The sequence below is a fragment of the Nomascus leucogenys genome, chromosome 14, assembly GCF_006542625.1.
Source record: "Nomascus leucogenys isolate Asia chromosome 14, Asia_NLE_v1, whole genome shotgun sequence".
Taxonomy (NCBI): Eukaryota; Metazoa; Chordata; class Mammalia; order Primates; family Hylobatidae; genus Nomascus; species Nomascus leucogenys.
Window position 1 is genome coordinate 38901732 of NC_044394.1, and position 16174 is coordinate 38917905.

The following is a 16174-nucleotide window of genomic DNA, read 5'->3' on the forward strand; positions in this document are numbered from 1 at the left end:
CATAATTTACTTATATAAGTGTATATATATATATATATTTTTTCTTCCTACCGCCACCACTAGAATGAAGTTCCCATGAGCGGCAATATTTGCCTGAGTTGCCGCTACCCCTCCCCAGTGCCTAGCCTGGGCCTGGCACACAGTAGCTCTTCAGTAGACCTTTACTGAGGGAACGGATGCAGTTCTACCATTCTCAGGCTCAGAGGGCTTAGCACTGTCTTTGTCAGCAAAGCTCCAATCCTGCAGACTTTGGTCTGGCATCTACTGCCTCCCCCACCCCACCCCTAACCCACACTCACGCATGCCCTGCCTCTTGACCGCTGGGGGATGCATAGCTTCTGGGTGTGAGAATATGGTGGCCCCAGGGCCATGACCAGGAAGGTGAGGCCAGGCGGGAGAGATGGGATGACTCCCCTTCCCTGTGTGGACTCCCCTTCCCTATGTGGACTCCCCTTCCCTATGTGGTCTCCACTCTGAACTGGACCCGGAGGGCTGGAACCAGGAGCTGCCACAGAAACACAGGCAGGCAGGAACTCTCACCCCTCAGGCACACCCCTGGGACAGGTGGCAGAAAAAGCAGCCCTGGGCAAGGCCCCCTTCTGGAACTCAGCCTCCTCATCTTCCTGGTGGGCCAAGGAGCCTTGCCTCTTGGGGAGTACATGAGGTGTGCTTATCAAAGGGTGTTCAGCCTAGGGTCCTGGGGAGACAGGTAGACTCACCTGCTGCATGACATCCCGTTTCTGGTTCACGGCGGCCAGGTAGCGCAGAATCAGCTTGGTGGCCTCAGTTTTGCCAGAGCCGCTCTCTCCACTGACCGAGCAAAGGGGCAGAGTGAGCTCCAACCTTTCACTGCCTCTTCTGGGGCACCCTGACTCCCATCATGAAGCAAGAGGATATGTATGCTGGGCCAACCCAGAGGTACCAGGCAATCTTCCAAGGTCCCACAGCAGTTCTGGCCAGATGCAGGCCTGCTACCTAAGGTCCCCCATTTATCCCCCACATAAAGGCAGCCCACTCACCTGATGATTATGCACTGGTTCTGTTTGGCATCCAGCATTTTGGCGAAGGCGAGATTTGCAATAGCAAAGAGGTGCCTGGGGAGACAGGTCATTAGAGCTGGCCCCTGCCTCTAAGCTCCCAAACCTCCCAGGGATTGGGCAGGGAGCATCTGTATCCACCAAACAGCCAACCCTGCCCACCCCTCACCCTGCTGGGGGAATGCTTCCACCCCCATCCTGGTCTGAACCACAGTGGCCTCCAACCTGTAGCTGCGGCCCTGCCTGGGGAGAGACTGTCAGATTGAGTAGGTGGGCTGCCTTTCCCCATTACCTCTGACTCATGGCTGAGGTGCAGCCAGGATCCAGGCTCCCAGAGCAAGGGAAAGAGGGGCCCAAGAGACCCCAGGGCAGCCCCCCTGAGGCACTCACGGGGGATTCTCTCCCAGGGCCCGTCCGTTGTACTGCTGCACCTGCTCCGGCCCATAGATTCCAAACATTTGGTATGGGTTCACTGACACCAGGATGCTCCCAATGTATGTCTGCTGGGCAAACGGTGGCCTCAGTGTCATGGCTCCTTGCAGACCTCTATGACCCTCCCTCCCCTACGCTGGGAGCCTGGCTCCGTTTCCATCTGGACAGATATCTGGCTGTCTGGACTCAGGATTCCCATCTAGAGCCCTCTACCAGCTAGCTGGGCTGTGTGCTCTAGCAGTGGAATCTCAGGCACTGCACCAGGCTGAGCTGAGAGTAGTCTGGAGTGAGCAAAACCCCACAGCCATGATCCTGGGTGGGCTCCTGCCTACTTCATTTGTTCAAGGTTGGGCCCAGGCTCCAGGAACTTTTGGCTCCTGTTGAGGGCAAACCTCCACTGCCTAGAGTGAGGAGTTGGGGAACTCAGGGGATCCTGATGTGGCCAGAGCCCTTCTGGGTGTCCTTGTCTTCCACACTGGCACTGAGCCCCTGGCCCTCTGTTCTGTCATTCTCAGTTCAGAGGCTCCCTTCCGACCCCTCTGGCCATCCCCACTCTGGGGTCCAGGTCTATGGATTCTAGGACTCTGGAAGTTCAATCTGTCAGGTCCCAGGTGGTGGGGGTGTCACATATTTCTGGATTCTCTGTCTCCAGCTTTCTGCCTCTGGCATCCACCATTTTTTTTTCTTTTTTCCTTTTTTTTTTGAGACGGAGTCTCGCTCTGTCACCCAGGCTGGAGTGCAGTGGCACGATCTCCGCTCACTGCAAGCTCTGCCTCCTGGGGTTCACGCCATTCTCCTGCCTCAGCCTCCCAAGTAGCTGCATGACACAGCACCTCCTGTGGTGCGTGGTCACTGGAGCCTCTCTCGGGATGCCGGGGTGGTGGGCGGGGCAAGCAGGGGCAGTGGGTGCGTCTCAGCCTCTGCAGACTGTGCCTGGCGGAGCAGGCAGCTAGCCGGGCCCAACAATGGCAACTGGGGCAGCCTGGCTGCTGGGGGGGCCCTGGCCCCGGCGGGTGCACCTCCTACACCTGGCTAATTTTTTTTTTTTTTTGTATTTTTAGTAGTGACGGGGTTTCACGGTGTTAGCCAGGATGGTCTCGATCTCCTGACCTCGTGATCCGCCTGCCTCGGCCTCCCAAAGTGCTGGGATTACAGGCACAAGCCACCGTGCCGGGCCTCTGGCATCCACCATTCTAAGACTGTTTTAAGACTTCAGATTTTAGTTCCAGGCTCTGGCATTCTAGGCAGAGGCCACGGGACCTAGGGCCCACAAGAGAAATCTGTGCATCCCACCCAGCCCCAGGAGGCAGCTGCCTTCCTGACCTAGGCCCAGGGCAGGGCCAGCCCCAGGCCTTACGTAGATGAGGTTCCGTTCAAATCTAATCTTGAGGTTGGACAGCACAGTGGTTTCCTGGAGGTCTCTAGAAGGGCACAGAGAGAAGCCGTCAGTGCCCCCAGGGCTGGTTCTGGCATGGGTCTCCCTCCCCAACTCAGTGCAGTGCCTTGATCAGATAGGCCTGAATTCAAGTCCTGTTTCTGACACCTACCAGCTAAGAGACCTTAGGCAAATTACTTCCCCGTTCTGTGCCTGTTTCTTCATTTGTCCAATGGGTATGATAATCATTGTACCTACTTCATTGGGGGTTTGGGGGACACTCTTATGTAATCACCGTGATTAGATAATGATGCTGACCAACACAGCCCTCATGTTTTGAGTACCTCCAATGTGCTGGCATCCTCACAACAGCCATCCCACTCCCATTTTGTGGATGAGAAACTGAGATGCAGAAAAACAAAGTGATTTGTGCAACATCTGCCAGCTGGTGAGTGGTGGGGCTAAGATTTGAACCAAAGTCCATCTAACTCACAAAGCACACCACATTTAGTCTTTGTGACACTTCATGACTGAGGCTCTGAAAATGTCCTGGGAGGTGAGAGGCAACTGCAGGAGGAGCCCCTCTGGCTGGGAGGGTGGGGACCCCATGGTGACCCCTTGCTGACCCCGCCGGCCCTGCCCACTCACTCCAGCTGCGTCATGTCCTCCACACCATCCTCCCTGTGCTGCTCACGGAACCGCATGGATGGCAGGTTGCGGATGGAGTGCATCTGTGTGAGAGAGAGGCTGTGTCTGCAGGTTGAAGGGCACCCCCTCCCCCACTGGCCCCTGGCTTGGTCATACCTGGGGCCTGCTACCATTGTTGGAGAGGGAACCCCAAGGCCAGGTGGGTCCTGCAGGTCTCCTCATTACAGAATGCTGTGGCCCCCAGAACCTGCATGCGACCCTCACACATGAGACACACGCATGCCCTCAGTGCCCAGGCAGGCGCTGCCATGAACTCCCAAGTGTCCTGCCCTGGGGGGGTGACCAAAGGCATGTGCAGGTACATGGGTGCACGGGCTAGCTCCCTCCCAACCGCAGCTCTTCCAGCACCAGCAGACCCCACATGTTGGCTTGTGTGACAACTCAAAGGACACTTGTGACCTGGTGCATGGGGCCTCTAGGAGAGCAGAGATGGAGACTGTCTTAGCACCACACCCCCATGCTCATCCCGGGGAAAATGTGTGGACACCTGCATATGCACCCACACTCAATGGCATTTACAGCTCATACAACTCCCAGGCACACAGGTGTTCCTGTAGGCCTGTGGGCACATACGCAGGCCTGTAGGGCCTGGCTGGAGGCACACGGTGTGCAGGCACATGCTCTACCTGTCCACTTGGCACATACATCTGGGCACACAGCTGGGTCCCTCCCTACCCTGAGGGTCTGGCGAATGGAAGTCCTGATGCCACCTTTGGGCTGCAGGGTCTCCTCTGTGTGCACACGTCTGTGCACATGGGCAGAGGGTGGGCAAACAACCCTGACCCCCAGGGATGCCACATCTGCTCAGACCTCATACACTAGCTTTTGTCATTTGGCCGTGGTACACACTTGCACACATGCTCAGGCATGCAGGCCTGCACAGGATCCACATGACTGGGAGCACATACGTGTACACCCTCAGCCTTTCCAATCCCAGCTGCACCCTGAGCAGGCGAGGAAAGAGGACACCAGGAGGGAGCCCTGCATGCCTGTCGCTGGACTGCTAAGTAGGGCACAGCAGGTATCACCCTTTCGGCCCTGGCCTCCTGCCCACCCATCTGACCACGTGCTTGCCAGCAGCCGCAGACCCTGAATAATTCAGCCACTCACGTATTCCAGGGTGAGGAGGGCCCAGGCATCCTTGCCCCTCACCCCTAGGCGCCCTGCGCCCCGCTCCCGCAACGCTGCAGCCCACACAGCGCAGGGTACCCGCCGCCGGGGCCAGGGCCCCCCCAGCAGCCAGGCTGCCCCAGTTGCCATTGTTGGGCCCGGCTAGCTGCCTGCTCTGCCAGGCACGGTCTGCAGAGGCTGAGACGCACCCACTGCCCCTGCTTGCCCCGCCCACCACCCCGGCATCCCGAGAGAGGCTCCAGTGACCACACACCTCAGCCAAGGGCCACCCAGCATCAGGCTCGAGTTCCACCTTGAATGTGGCAGCCAGGCATGGGCTGGGCACCCCTCCGAAGGGCTGCCTACCCTGCACCCCACATGGGGTTCCAGAAGGACTCCTGGTTCAGTTTTCCCTCTGTGCAATGAGGAGTCTGGAAGTTTGGATCCTGAGCCCCTCACCCTGACCTACTCCAGAATCCTGCAGCCCAGGGGACTTCAAAGGGCAGCAAAAAACCTGAGGAAAGAGGAGGCTCTAATTTGGGGGTGGGTCAGTAGGAGGCAGGAGGAACCGCACAGACCTGGATGTGCGGTGGAACAGGATGGATAGGCATGTCCAGCAGTTTCACATCTGGCTTGGCCAAAATCTCTGAGAGGAAGTTAAGGGCCAGACCTGTCATCCAGATTGGATCAGGGCAGGGCTGCCCAGGGCCCAAGCCGAATATGAACAAAGATCCTTCCCCAGAGTGACCTGGAAGCAGTTTCCCACGTCTCTGTCCTGTGCCTGCCTGTGCTGGGCATCCTCTTGTTCAACCCTCCAGAGGTTCTGGGAGGTCCAGGCTGTTCTCCCCAACTTACAGACCCAGAGACTGAGGCCCCAGCAAGCAGCCTCTCTCCAAGGTTGCACAGGGCTCCTCAGTCTGTCTCTCTTGCCCTGTTTCCTAGGCCAGAACCCTCAAACCCTCCCTGTAATCTGTGCCTCCATACCTTGTTCCGCCAGCTTGGGGGGCCAACCTCCTCCCAGGAGCCCCTAAGGGACAGGCAGGCGGCTCCAGGGCCTAGGTGGCAGGACTGGGCATGGGTGTGTACTCGTGGCCAGGGTCCATAGGCATCTGCCCGAAGCCAGAGGCAGGACCAGCGAAGACTACAGGCTCTCAGCTTGGGATCCTGGGTTGGCTGGACTCGAGGCTTCAGGGTTGCAGGCCCAACTCGCTGGAAAGAGCTCAGCTTCTGCACACGAGGCATGACCACAGCAAAACGCCCAGGGACTGCCCGGCGCCGCTCACCTCCCTTGGGCAGGGGCTCTGGGGCCCTGATGGGTGCCAAGGGGGCTGCGGCTTGGGGCAGTGTCCCCCAGCGGTGCCATGGTGGCCATGTGGCCCTGGTCTGGTCACACGCAGCCAGTGGGTATGACAGGCTGGGCCTTAATGTCTTTTGCTCTGGGAGGGCATCCTTGGGGGGGATGACATCCTTGGGAGGTGTTGGGGTTGGACGCTTGGTCTCTGCTGGCAGCTGGGGGTCCCCCAGGGTGGCCTCTTCTTCAGGCTTTTCAGAAGTTGGGCCAGCTGATTTGGTGAGCTGTCCAGGCCCCGGCTCATGGTGTCTGCCCAGGAAGACCCTGGTCATATCAGCAGCTGGATCCTCAGGCTGCAGGGTGGGTGATGGCACAGGGCCCAGGAGCTGGAGAAAGGGGTTTTCCGGCACAGGGGGTGGCCTGGAAAAGCCTCTGCGGCTGCCTGCACCTCCTGGCCAGGGGGAGGGTGGGCGTTGGGTGGGAGGCATGTCCACGTCCCAGCTGGGGGCCAGTGGGGGCACGGTCCAGAGCGTCTCTGAGTCCTCGGGTTCTCGTGGGCTCTCCCGGTGTTCCAGGGGCGCCCCCCAGGCCCCAGCCCTGGGCGGTCGCTGGAAGGGCGGGTGCACTCGCGGCATCACAGCCCGAGTGGGCGGCTCGCTGAGGCGCCGCCACGTGTGCGGGAGGCGCGAGGGCAGGTTCAGGGAGCAGCGCCGCCGGCTGTGGCCCAGCCCCGGGGGCGGTGAGGGCGGCCTGGGTGAGCCCGACAGCGGAGAGCCGGGTGGGCCCAGGCGCCCAGCGGCTCGGCGTGGGGCTGCGGACTCTTGCAGCGAGCGGGGCCGGCAGGCGGGGGGCGGGAAGGGCGGCTGGAAGGGGCCCGTGCGCAAGGACAGCTGAGGCGACGGGGGCACCAAGGGTGAGAAGTAGTCGAGGCCCGGCGGGCTCCTCCGCGAGGGGTGGGGCGAGGCCAGGGGTGACCAGGCTCGCCTCCGCGACGCCCGTGGGGAGGCCCCGGGGAAGCCGAAGGCTGGCCCTCTCCGGCGGGAGCCCCTGAACGAGGGTCGGGGCCCGGGGAAGGCAAATAGGTCGGGGGGCACCTCCGGGCTCACGGCAGGGGGCTCCACGAAGGCCCACCAGCTGGCCTGCGGCACCAGGGGCACGTGTGCTGGGGCGGCCCAGAGCGGCGGGTGGCGGCGGAGGGAGCCATAGGGCGAGGCCGGCCGGGGCAGGCCTGAGAGCGCCGGAGAGAGCGGCGGCCCGGGGGGGGGCCCGGGGCTGGGGGGTCGCGGGGGCACGGGCGGAGACAGGAGCGTGCTCCAGTGGGAGAGGGTCCTGGGCGCGGGCTGTGGCGCGGGCGGGCGGCGCGCGTCGTTGCTGCTGCGAGCGCGCGGCTGGGCCCTCCTCAGCACGATGGGCGTGCCGGGCTTCTCGGGGTCCATGCCAGCCAGCTTGTAACCGAAGCGTTTGTAGGCCGCCTCCCTGACCGCAGGGCCGCCCGCCCGGGCCTTCTGGCTGCCCCTGAGCCGCGGGATGGGCTTCTCCGACAGCGTCTTCTTGAGGAACCGCGCCAGCGAGGTGGCAGGGCGAGGCGCTGGGCGGCCAAACTCCGGGCCGAAGCCCAGGCCCCGGTGGGCCCCGAAGGCCGACAGCGCGCGCTGGAGGTTGCGCTGGCGCGGCGTGAGGAAGCCCCAGAAAGGGTGGCCGTAGGGCACAGCGGACACCGGGGGCAGCTCCTCCTCGTCCTCTTCTTCGTCCACATCCCCCAAGGGTAGAGGAATGTCCAGAGAGGGTGGCAGGGGCACCTCCAGCTTCTCCTTCCCAAACAGCTTCACCTGGGGTCGCGGGAAGAGGCGGAACTTGCGGATGAGGGACAGCTTGGACCTGGCGGGCTTATCTATGCCTTGCTGCTCGAAGAAGGCGGCGCTGGGCAGGCGGAAGGAGGTCCCCTGACGCTCCCCGCCCGCGTCCTCTGGCTCCTCCAGCTCGGCGATGTCATCCATGGCGTGGGCATACGGGTTGTGGGGCGACGGGATGGGCGGTGGTACCCAGGGGTACACAAAGGCCGAGGCCGACTCCGCCGGGTAAAAATAGGGCACCTCGGGGGGGTAGATGGCCTCATCCCCACCGCCATAGACGCCTTCGGCATAGGGAACGGTGTAGGGGACCCCGTAGGGATCAAAGTAGGGTACATCGTAGGTAGTGTGGTACGGGAGGTCATAGGGTGGGTATGGCGCGTCGTATGGCGCATAGGGATCCAGGTAGTAGCCATATGGGTGCGCCTTGCCCTCGTACCCATCATGGTAGCTGTAAGGAGACGAGTACCCCGACGGGGGCGCATATGGGGGTTCGTAATCGTCGTAGCCGTAGCCGTAGGTGTACCCCGGATCAAAGGGGCCACTGTAATAGTCGGGGTGGTAGTAGTCGTAGGGGTCCACGGGTGGGTACCCGTAGTAGTGGTCGCTGTAGGGTGGCCAGGCCGGGCTGTAGGGGCCGAGGCCCGCCAGGTAGGGTTCCTGCTCCTGGTAGCTGTGGAGTGACTGCCTGTCGTAGTAGTCATCGCCGTCGCGGTGATAGTCATAATACTCGCCCAGGTCCTGGAAGCCCTCAAGCCCGTACAGCGACTTGCGGGAGCCCGAGTGATGGAACGGGGCCTCGTCCTCGAAGGGCAGGAAGCCCAGGGGCTCGCCTGACGCGTAGATGCTGTGGCTGCGGGGGAACCTCCGGAGCCGGCCCCCGGGCCGCAGGATCTCGGCACCCGACGGGAAGGGGAGTTTGCGGGAGCCCATGCGGGAGCTCGAGCGCTGCAGCCAGGCGTCCACTGTGGCCTGTTCGCTGCCCGACTCCTCGGCCTTCTTGAGGAGGAACTTTTTTGTGAGCCAGTTGATGGCCGTGGACGCCTTGCTGAGTGACCGGGCGCGCGGCCGCAGGCGGCCGTAGCCACGGCGGCCTGGGAAGCGGATCACCATGAAGGACGGCTTCTTGCCCTTCATCGCCCGCTTCTTCTTGCCCATGCGCATCTGCGTCATGAGCTTCGACGTGGACTTGAGCACAGTGCGGGCCTTCTTCTTGCGCTTGGTCTTCTGGGGGCCGGTGTGGAGGCCCCAGAAGAAGGCCGAGGCGCTGCGGAACTGGCCCTTCTTGGAGATCTTGGGTGCACGGTCGCGGAAGCCCATGAACAGCCGCGACGTCCCCTTCAGGCTCCGCTTGGGCTTCTCCGGCTCCGGTGCCTTCTTCCCTTTCTTCCCTTTCTTGGCTTTCTTCTCCTCATCTTCCTCCTTCGCCATGGTGGCTGCCTGCTCTCTACCGGGCCTGGGGCCGGTGTCACGGGACACAGGGACCTGCTCGGTCTCCTGCCCGCGGCTGGACACGCGGCCTCCTCGGGCTGGGAGCAGACCAGACTGGCCCCGGGTGGCGTGGGGAGGGCCGAGCCAGGATTCCGGGAGGGCGGATCCATAATTCATCTCCTTTAGAGCGCCTTGGGTTTCACCCTAGAGCAGTAGTGGAAAGTGCGTGGGTGTTGTTTACCGGAATGGGGAAGCCTGCCTGTGAGGCCTGTGCTGGGGGAAACATTCTGTCCTCGGAGTCGTCATGGCAACATCAGTGCTCATCCTGGTTAGGCCCTCCCTGGGCCACAGCTGGCTCAACCCCATGAAAGGAGCCCTTGGGTCACTTCAGCTTCACAGAGGAAGACATTGAGCCACAGAGATGGAATGCCACCTGCCCTAAATCACCAGCACACCTGCACTGGGCCAGAAGTGGGGCCCAGGGTGGGATGGTCAAAGCCCACCAAGTCATCTTGGAGAAGTTTGAACCCTCTAGGTCCTAGGCAAGGGAGGAGGGGAATGGGCAGAGCAGGTGCTGGGCTGCGGTCAGTGTAATGGGAGCTGGCTGGCTCTCAGGAGCTGAATAATACATGGGTTGGGGAGCCAGGCTGCCGGCTCAGAAGGCAGGGCAAGGAGGGGTGTTTCAGTGGAACTCCACGTGTGTGTGTGTGTGGTGTGTGTGTGTGTGTGTGTGTGTGTGTTGGGAGGGGGGCAGGTGTAGAGAGGCAGAAATGGAGGGTGGGTCAGGCCTGGCTCTGACCCTAGGCTCTGTCACTGACTGGCTGTGTGGGTCCAGGGAAGTCCTTGTCCTCTCTGGGCCTCAGTTTCCTCTGAAGAATGGGAGTGATAAGCTATGCCCTGTCTCCGTCACCAAAAGGAAGCAAGACCTGATGGAGCTGCTGGGTAACTGGAGATGCCTCCTGCTGGCTCCTTTCTGGGGTCCCTGCCTAGCCCTGTCCTCTCCTCTTACTTTCTGCCCTGGCTGAGTAGGCTGTGGCCATGTGGTTCCTGCCTTCTCTGGGCATAGCTGATTGCTTCATATGGCCTGACCTAAGGCTGCATGTCCAAAGTCTGGTTGGTGGCCAGTCTAACTCACTTTTGAGAACCTGCACTAAAAGAGGTAGGGAGTGGGAAAAACTGGGCAGGCCAGCGGGGGTGGGGAGTGGCAGCTCTCAGACCTGAAGTCTCAGAACCAGCTCTCCTCCTCCTCTTCCTCCTCAAGATGGACCTCAGTTAACATCAAGCTCCCTACTCACTGAACTCTGGTTCAGTCTTTTGGTCCCAGAGCTAATTCTTGGTTGTTTAAGGTTTAGCATAAGAGATCCCAGAGCAGCAAGGTTCTGGCCCTGGTTCTGCCACTTGCCAGCTCCACACCCTCAGATCAGTGGCTTCAGAGCCTCAAACTGCTCAGCTGTGAAACAGGGACAGGGTGAGGCCTTCCCAGGCAAGTGGCAGGAGCAGAGAGGGGACCATGCAGCAGGTGAGGTCTCCCCCTCTCTGTCTGCCTCTTCCCCCTGCTCACTTTCTCTGGCTCTTCACTTTCCTCTTCTTCCTGCTTCTCCTCCCCAAGATTCACCTGGAGCCAGTCAGTGCCCAGCCACTCAGAGGAGTTGCGCCAGGGGCTGTTGGTGCCTGGTGCAGGCAGTTTCACAGGGATGGGGAGTGGGGCTTGATGGAAACCAGAGAAATTGGATGGAGGGCTTTTGGAGCGAGTTAGGGGATACGTGCAGGAAGTGGGCCTCCTGCAGAGCAGGAGTTTGAGGGGCTGCCCACTCTCCGTTCTGTTTTTGGGCAGTGGCTCTTGCCTGCTTGAGGAAAAATGAAGGACGGGGCGATGTTCTTTCTTTCTTTTTCTTTCTTTTTTTTTTTTTGAGACAGAGCCTCGCTCTGTTGCCCAGGCTGGAGGGCAGTGGTGCAATCTCAGCTCACTGCAACCTCCGCCTCCTGGGTTCAAGCAATTCTTGTGCCTCAGTCTCCCAAATATCTTGGATTACAGGCATGTGCCACCATGCCTGGCCAATTTTTGTATTTTTAGTAGAGACGGGTTTTACCATGTTGGCCGGGATGGTCTCGAACTCCTGATCTCAGGAGATCCACCAACCTTGGCCTCCCAAAGTGCTGAGATTACAGATGTGACCACGGCGCCCAGCCGAGACATTCTTTCTGAGCCTGGAGATATCAACACCTGCCCCAGCTCCTCTTGGAGCCAGTTTCTGGAGTGAGGCCCCAGTCAGGTGTGTTGCACAGTGGTCTCATGGGACTCTCACAGCAGGTTTGTGAGATATGAGCTATTAGTATATCCATTCTCCAGATGAGGAAACTCATACTCAAAAGGTAAAGGGACTTGCTCGAGGCCACCTGGCTTGGGAAGGTAGAACCCAGGCTTGGCCAGGTCCAGAGCTACCTCCCTTACTAGGCCCTCCTGCCCACTGAGCTCCTGGGTCGTCACTGGGTTTAGAGTGGCTTAGGACACTGGGCAGAGCCAGGAGCATAGTCGTGTTCACCCCAGAACCTGCTCCTGACTGGAGGGGGAGGGCCCTGACCAAGCCACTGGGCAAACCAGAGCCCAGCTGGGCCTCCAACAGGCACCAAGGCCTCTCCAGTGCTTGCGCACCGCTACCCCAACCTGGATTCCTCAGTCAGCCTGGCCCCTTTCCCTAAGGGTCCTGTAGCCAGCATTTACTCACTCACCCATTCATTCAAAAGCCTCTGTGGGAAGTGTGCTACATGCTAGGCACCGTCTAAGTGCTGGGACACAGCTGTGAACAAAACAGAGAAAAACCCTGCCCTCATGCAGTTACCATATGTGGGTGGAGGGAAAGCCAATAAGCATGGAAAATCAGTAACACATAATGGGGCATAAGTGCTGTGGAAGGGACAGCAAGAAGTGGGGGTGTGACATTAAACAGGAAGTCAGGGAAGGCCTACTGGCTATGGGGCCATCGAGAGAACCTGTGGGCAGTGCACAGTCCCAAGCAGGTGGAGGAGCAGCCAGGCCAGGTAGCTGGAGGGCAGTGGGGGTGCACTGGGTGGTGACATCAGAGTTCAGGGGCACATGTGCAGGGCCTGTGGGCCACAATGAGGGCTTGGCTTCGACTGCCAGTGAGGCACGAGCCGTGGAAGGAGGGTTTTGGCAGAGAAGGGATGGAATTCGACCTCAGTCTTTTTTGTTGTTGTTGTTGTTGAGACAGAGTCTCGCTGTGTTGCTCAGGCTGGAGTGCGATGGTGCAATCTTGGCTCACAGCAACCTCTGCCTCCCAGGTTTAAGCAATTCTCCTGCCTCAGCTTCCCAAGAAACTGGGATTATAGGCGCACACCACCACGCCTGGCTAATTTTGTATTTTTAGTAGAGACAGGGTTTCACCATGTTGGCCAGGCTGGTTTCGAACTCCTGACCTCAGGTGATCTGCCTGCCTCAACCTCCCAAAGTCTTGGGATTACATCCGTGAGCCACCAAGCCTAGCCTCGACCTCAGTCTTGATAGGAGCCTCTACTGCTATGGGAGAAGCGGCTGCAGGAGTGAGGGTGAAGGCAGGGAGGCCAGCATGGAAGCTTCCATGGAGGTCCTCCTGCACCAGGCTGCCAGCGGTTAAAGTGTGGAGAAGTGGTAGGATGTTGGGGACATGTGGCAGGTAGGACTGACAGGATTTGATGATGGGGATGGGGCAGGGCGCAGGAATGGCTCCCAAGTTTCCTTACTGAACATCAGGGAGAATGGAGAGGCCGTCAGGTCATTGGCCAGGATGAGGAAGGCTGCAGGCAGAGCAAATTGAGGAGGTAGGGACCAGGATCCAGCTTTGGGCACTGGGCACTGCTGGGGGGCCATCACAGCCATCAGGGCTGGTGACATCAGTTAGGGAGTCATTGGCATCTAGATGGCATTGAAGCTACAGCTCTGGAGGATGACACCAGGGAATGAGTATAGAGGGAAGAGAGGCCACAGAATGAGCCGCAGGGCTGCAGTGCTTAGGAGCCAAGGAGGCAGTGAGTGAGCACAACGAAGCCAGCCAGAGGAGGAGGTGGAGGCCCAGGAGGGAGTGGGGTCCTGGGGGCTGTGCAGGAGGGCGGGACTGCTATGACAGATGGGACTGCTATGACAGATGGGCATGTTAGTTGAGAATGGAGAACTGACTAATGGATGCAGCTCCTTAGAGCTCCAGGGGTGACTGTGACAAGAATGGTCCCAGTACAGTGGCAGGGGCGAGGGAAGTTACACCTGATGGAAGAGGTTTCAAGAAAGACAGGACCAGGACCAGGTGCAGTGGCTCATGCCTGTAATCCCAGCACTTTGGGAGGCCAAGGCGGGTGGATCATATGAGGTCAAGAGTTCGAGACCAGCCTGACCAACATGGTGAAACCTCATTTCTACTAAAAATACAAAAATTAGCTGGGTGTGGTGGTGCATGCCTGTAATCGCAGCTACTCAGGAGGCTGAGGCAGGAGAATCACTTGAACCTGGGAGGCGGAGGTTGCAGTGAGCCAAGATGAAGCCATTGCACTCCAGCCTGGGTGACAAAAGCAAAAACTCCGTCTCAAAAAAATAAAAAAATAAAAAATAAAAAGACAGGAATGTGGTGGTCACAAGGCGGGCCCACTTGTGAGCATCCTAAAACCACAGCATTGTACACTTTGATGGGTGAATTGTATGGAGTGCAGATTACATATTGATTGTTTTAAAAAAGAAAAAGGGCAAGAGGGAGGGAAAGAAAGACGCAAGTAATCCACCCCTGGGGATCTCTCTTACACGTCCTTATGAGTAAGGACACACAAACAGGGCTGCTCGTTGCTGCAGTACACCACAGTGCGTTCCAGGATGGAACACAGCACAGCTATAACAAGGAATGTGGACGATCTCTGTGTCCTGATAGGGAGTGATCTCCAGAACCTGCTAGTGCAGGAAGCAGGCTGCAGAACAGCCTGTTGACTACAGTGTTTACTGAGGCCTTTCTGTAGGAAGAGAGTGTGTGCGTGTGTGTGTGTGTGTGTGTGTGTGTGTGTCAGGGGAGGTGGTAAGAATATAAGTTTGTATTCTTATGTTTGCTTTTTTTTTTTTTTTTTTTTGAGACAGTCTCACCCCGTCAACCGGGCTGGAGAGCAGTGGTGCGATCTCAGCTCACTGCAACCTCCACCTCCTAGGCCTCAGCTTCCTGAGTAGCTGGAATTACAGGCATGCACCACCATGCCTGACTAATTTTTGTATTTTTAGTAGAGACAGGGTTTTGCCACGTTGGCCGGGCTGGTCTTGAACTCCTGGCCTCAAGTGATCTGCCCACCTCATCCTCCCAAAGTGCTGGGATTATAGGCGTGAGCCACCATGCTCAGCTTGTATTTGCTTTTTTATTTCCATATTAGAAATACTGCAGCCAGGAGCAGTGGCTCATGCCTGGGCACTTTGAGAGGCTGAGATGGGAGGAGCCCAGGAGTTTGAAACTAGCCTAGGCAATATAACGAGACCCTGTCCCTAGATAACAAACCGAAAAATTACAGGTGGCAAGCACCTGTAGGCCCAGCTACTCAGGAGGCTGAAGTGGGAGGATCGCTTGAGCCAGGATTTTGAGGCTGCAGCGAGCTGTGATCATGCCACTGCACTCCAGCCTCTGACACAGAGCAAGATTCTGTGTCAAAACAAACAAAAGAAATGCAGCGCCAGGTGTGGTGGCTCACACCTGTAATCCTAGCACTTTGGGAGGCTGAGGCGGGCTGATTGTCTGAGCTCAGGAGTTCGAGACCAGCCTGGGCAACACGGTGAAACCCCATCTCTACTAAAATACAAAAAAATTAGCTGGGCGTAGCAGCGTGTGCCTGTAGTCCCAGCTACTTGGGAGGCTGAGGCAGGAGAATTTCTTGAACCCGGAGGCGGAGGTTGCAGTGAGCTGAGATCATGCCACTGCATTCTGGTCCAGGCGACAGAGTGAGACTCCGTTTCAAAAAAAAAAAAAAAAGAAATACAGAAAAGATACACAAGAAATTAATGAGAATAATTATCTCACTGTAAATCTTTCTGTATTAGTTATATTAGTTTGATTTTTGATCCATATGAATGCATTTCTGAGTTAAAAAACCAAATAAAATGTAACATTTAAAAGTGTAAATGTGGGCCAGGCATGCTGGCTCACACCTGTAGTCCCAGCACTCCAGGAGGCAGAGGCAGGTGGATCACTCGAAGCTAGGAGTTCAAGACCAGCCCAGACAATATGGCAAAACCCTGTCTCTACTAAAAATATAAAAATCAGCCGAACATGGTGGTGCACACCTGTAATCCCAGCTACAGGTGTGCACAGTGTGGTGGCTGAGGCAGAAGAATCACTTGAACTCAGGATGTGGAGGTTGCAGTGAGCCAAGATCGCACCACTGCAATCCAGCCTGGGTGACGGTGCGAGACCCTGTCCCCCCCCACCCCCCAAAAAAGTGTAAATGTGAAAATGGAAAAAAAAGGGATTGGAGACTGAGTGGAAACACCACTTTAGAGGGGCTCTCAGGAAGAATGTCAGGGACCTGAGATGTCATAGGTCCAACCCCATCTCCACCCCAGCGCCATGTAACATTTGTTACATTTGTTACATTTGTTGAAAGTGAGGCAGAGAGAGGTCAGAGACTTGATAGGGAGAAGCAGGGCAGGGCTGGCCCTTCAGGCCCAAGAGCACCTCCCAGAGCCATACCTTCTGTCTGCCCCAAGTAGGGAAGCCTTGTCTGTCTGTCCAGAAGAAAGGCTGAGAGGCCACCATTCTCTAGTGGGCTTGCCCAAGTCCTGCCTCAAACCCTCAGGCAGGCATCTTTCCACTGCAAAGCCACATTGTCCAGATGAAGAACCTGCCTCTCAGAGAGGCAAGCCCATCTCTAGCCCAGGGGATTGGAGCCCAGTGGCTCAGAGCTCTGGGTCAGGTCTCATTCCTCTCCTGGA

The 16174-nt window shown here is 58.3% G+C and overlaps 1 protein-coding gene across 2 annotated transcripts in view; it reads right to left on the reverse strand.

Annotated features, from left to right (window-relative positions):
* Positions 1–16174, reverse strand: part of MYO15A (myosin XVA) — a 71440-nt gene that overhangs the window by 52068 nt on the left and 3198 nt on the right. Inside the window, exons 2-7 of one of the 2 annotated variants that reach the window (XM_030826871.1) lie at positions 5647–9438; positions 3493–3575; positions 2827–2890; positions 1428–1537; positions 1020–1094; positions 720–810 (exon numbers count right to left, since the gene is read on the reverse strand). In XM_030826871.1, the coding sequence (XP_030682731.1) occupies positions 720–810; positions 1020–1094; positions 1428–1537; positions 2827–2890; positions 3493–3575; positions 5647–9411 (4188 nt within the window). In that variant the 5' untranslated portion in view covers positions 9412–9438. Of the gene's footprint in view, positions 1–715; positions 811–1019; positions 1095–1427; positions 1538–2826; positions 2891–3492; positions 3576–5646; positions 9439–16174 lie in introns of those variants that run through there. The other variant, XM_030826872.1, reaches the window with a different exon arrangement.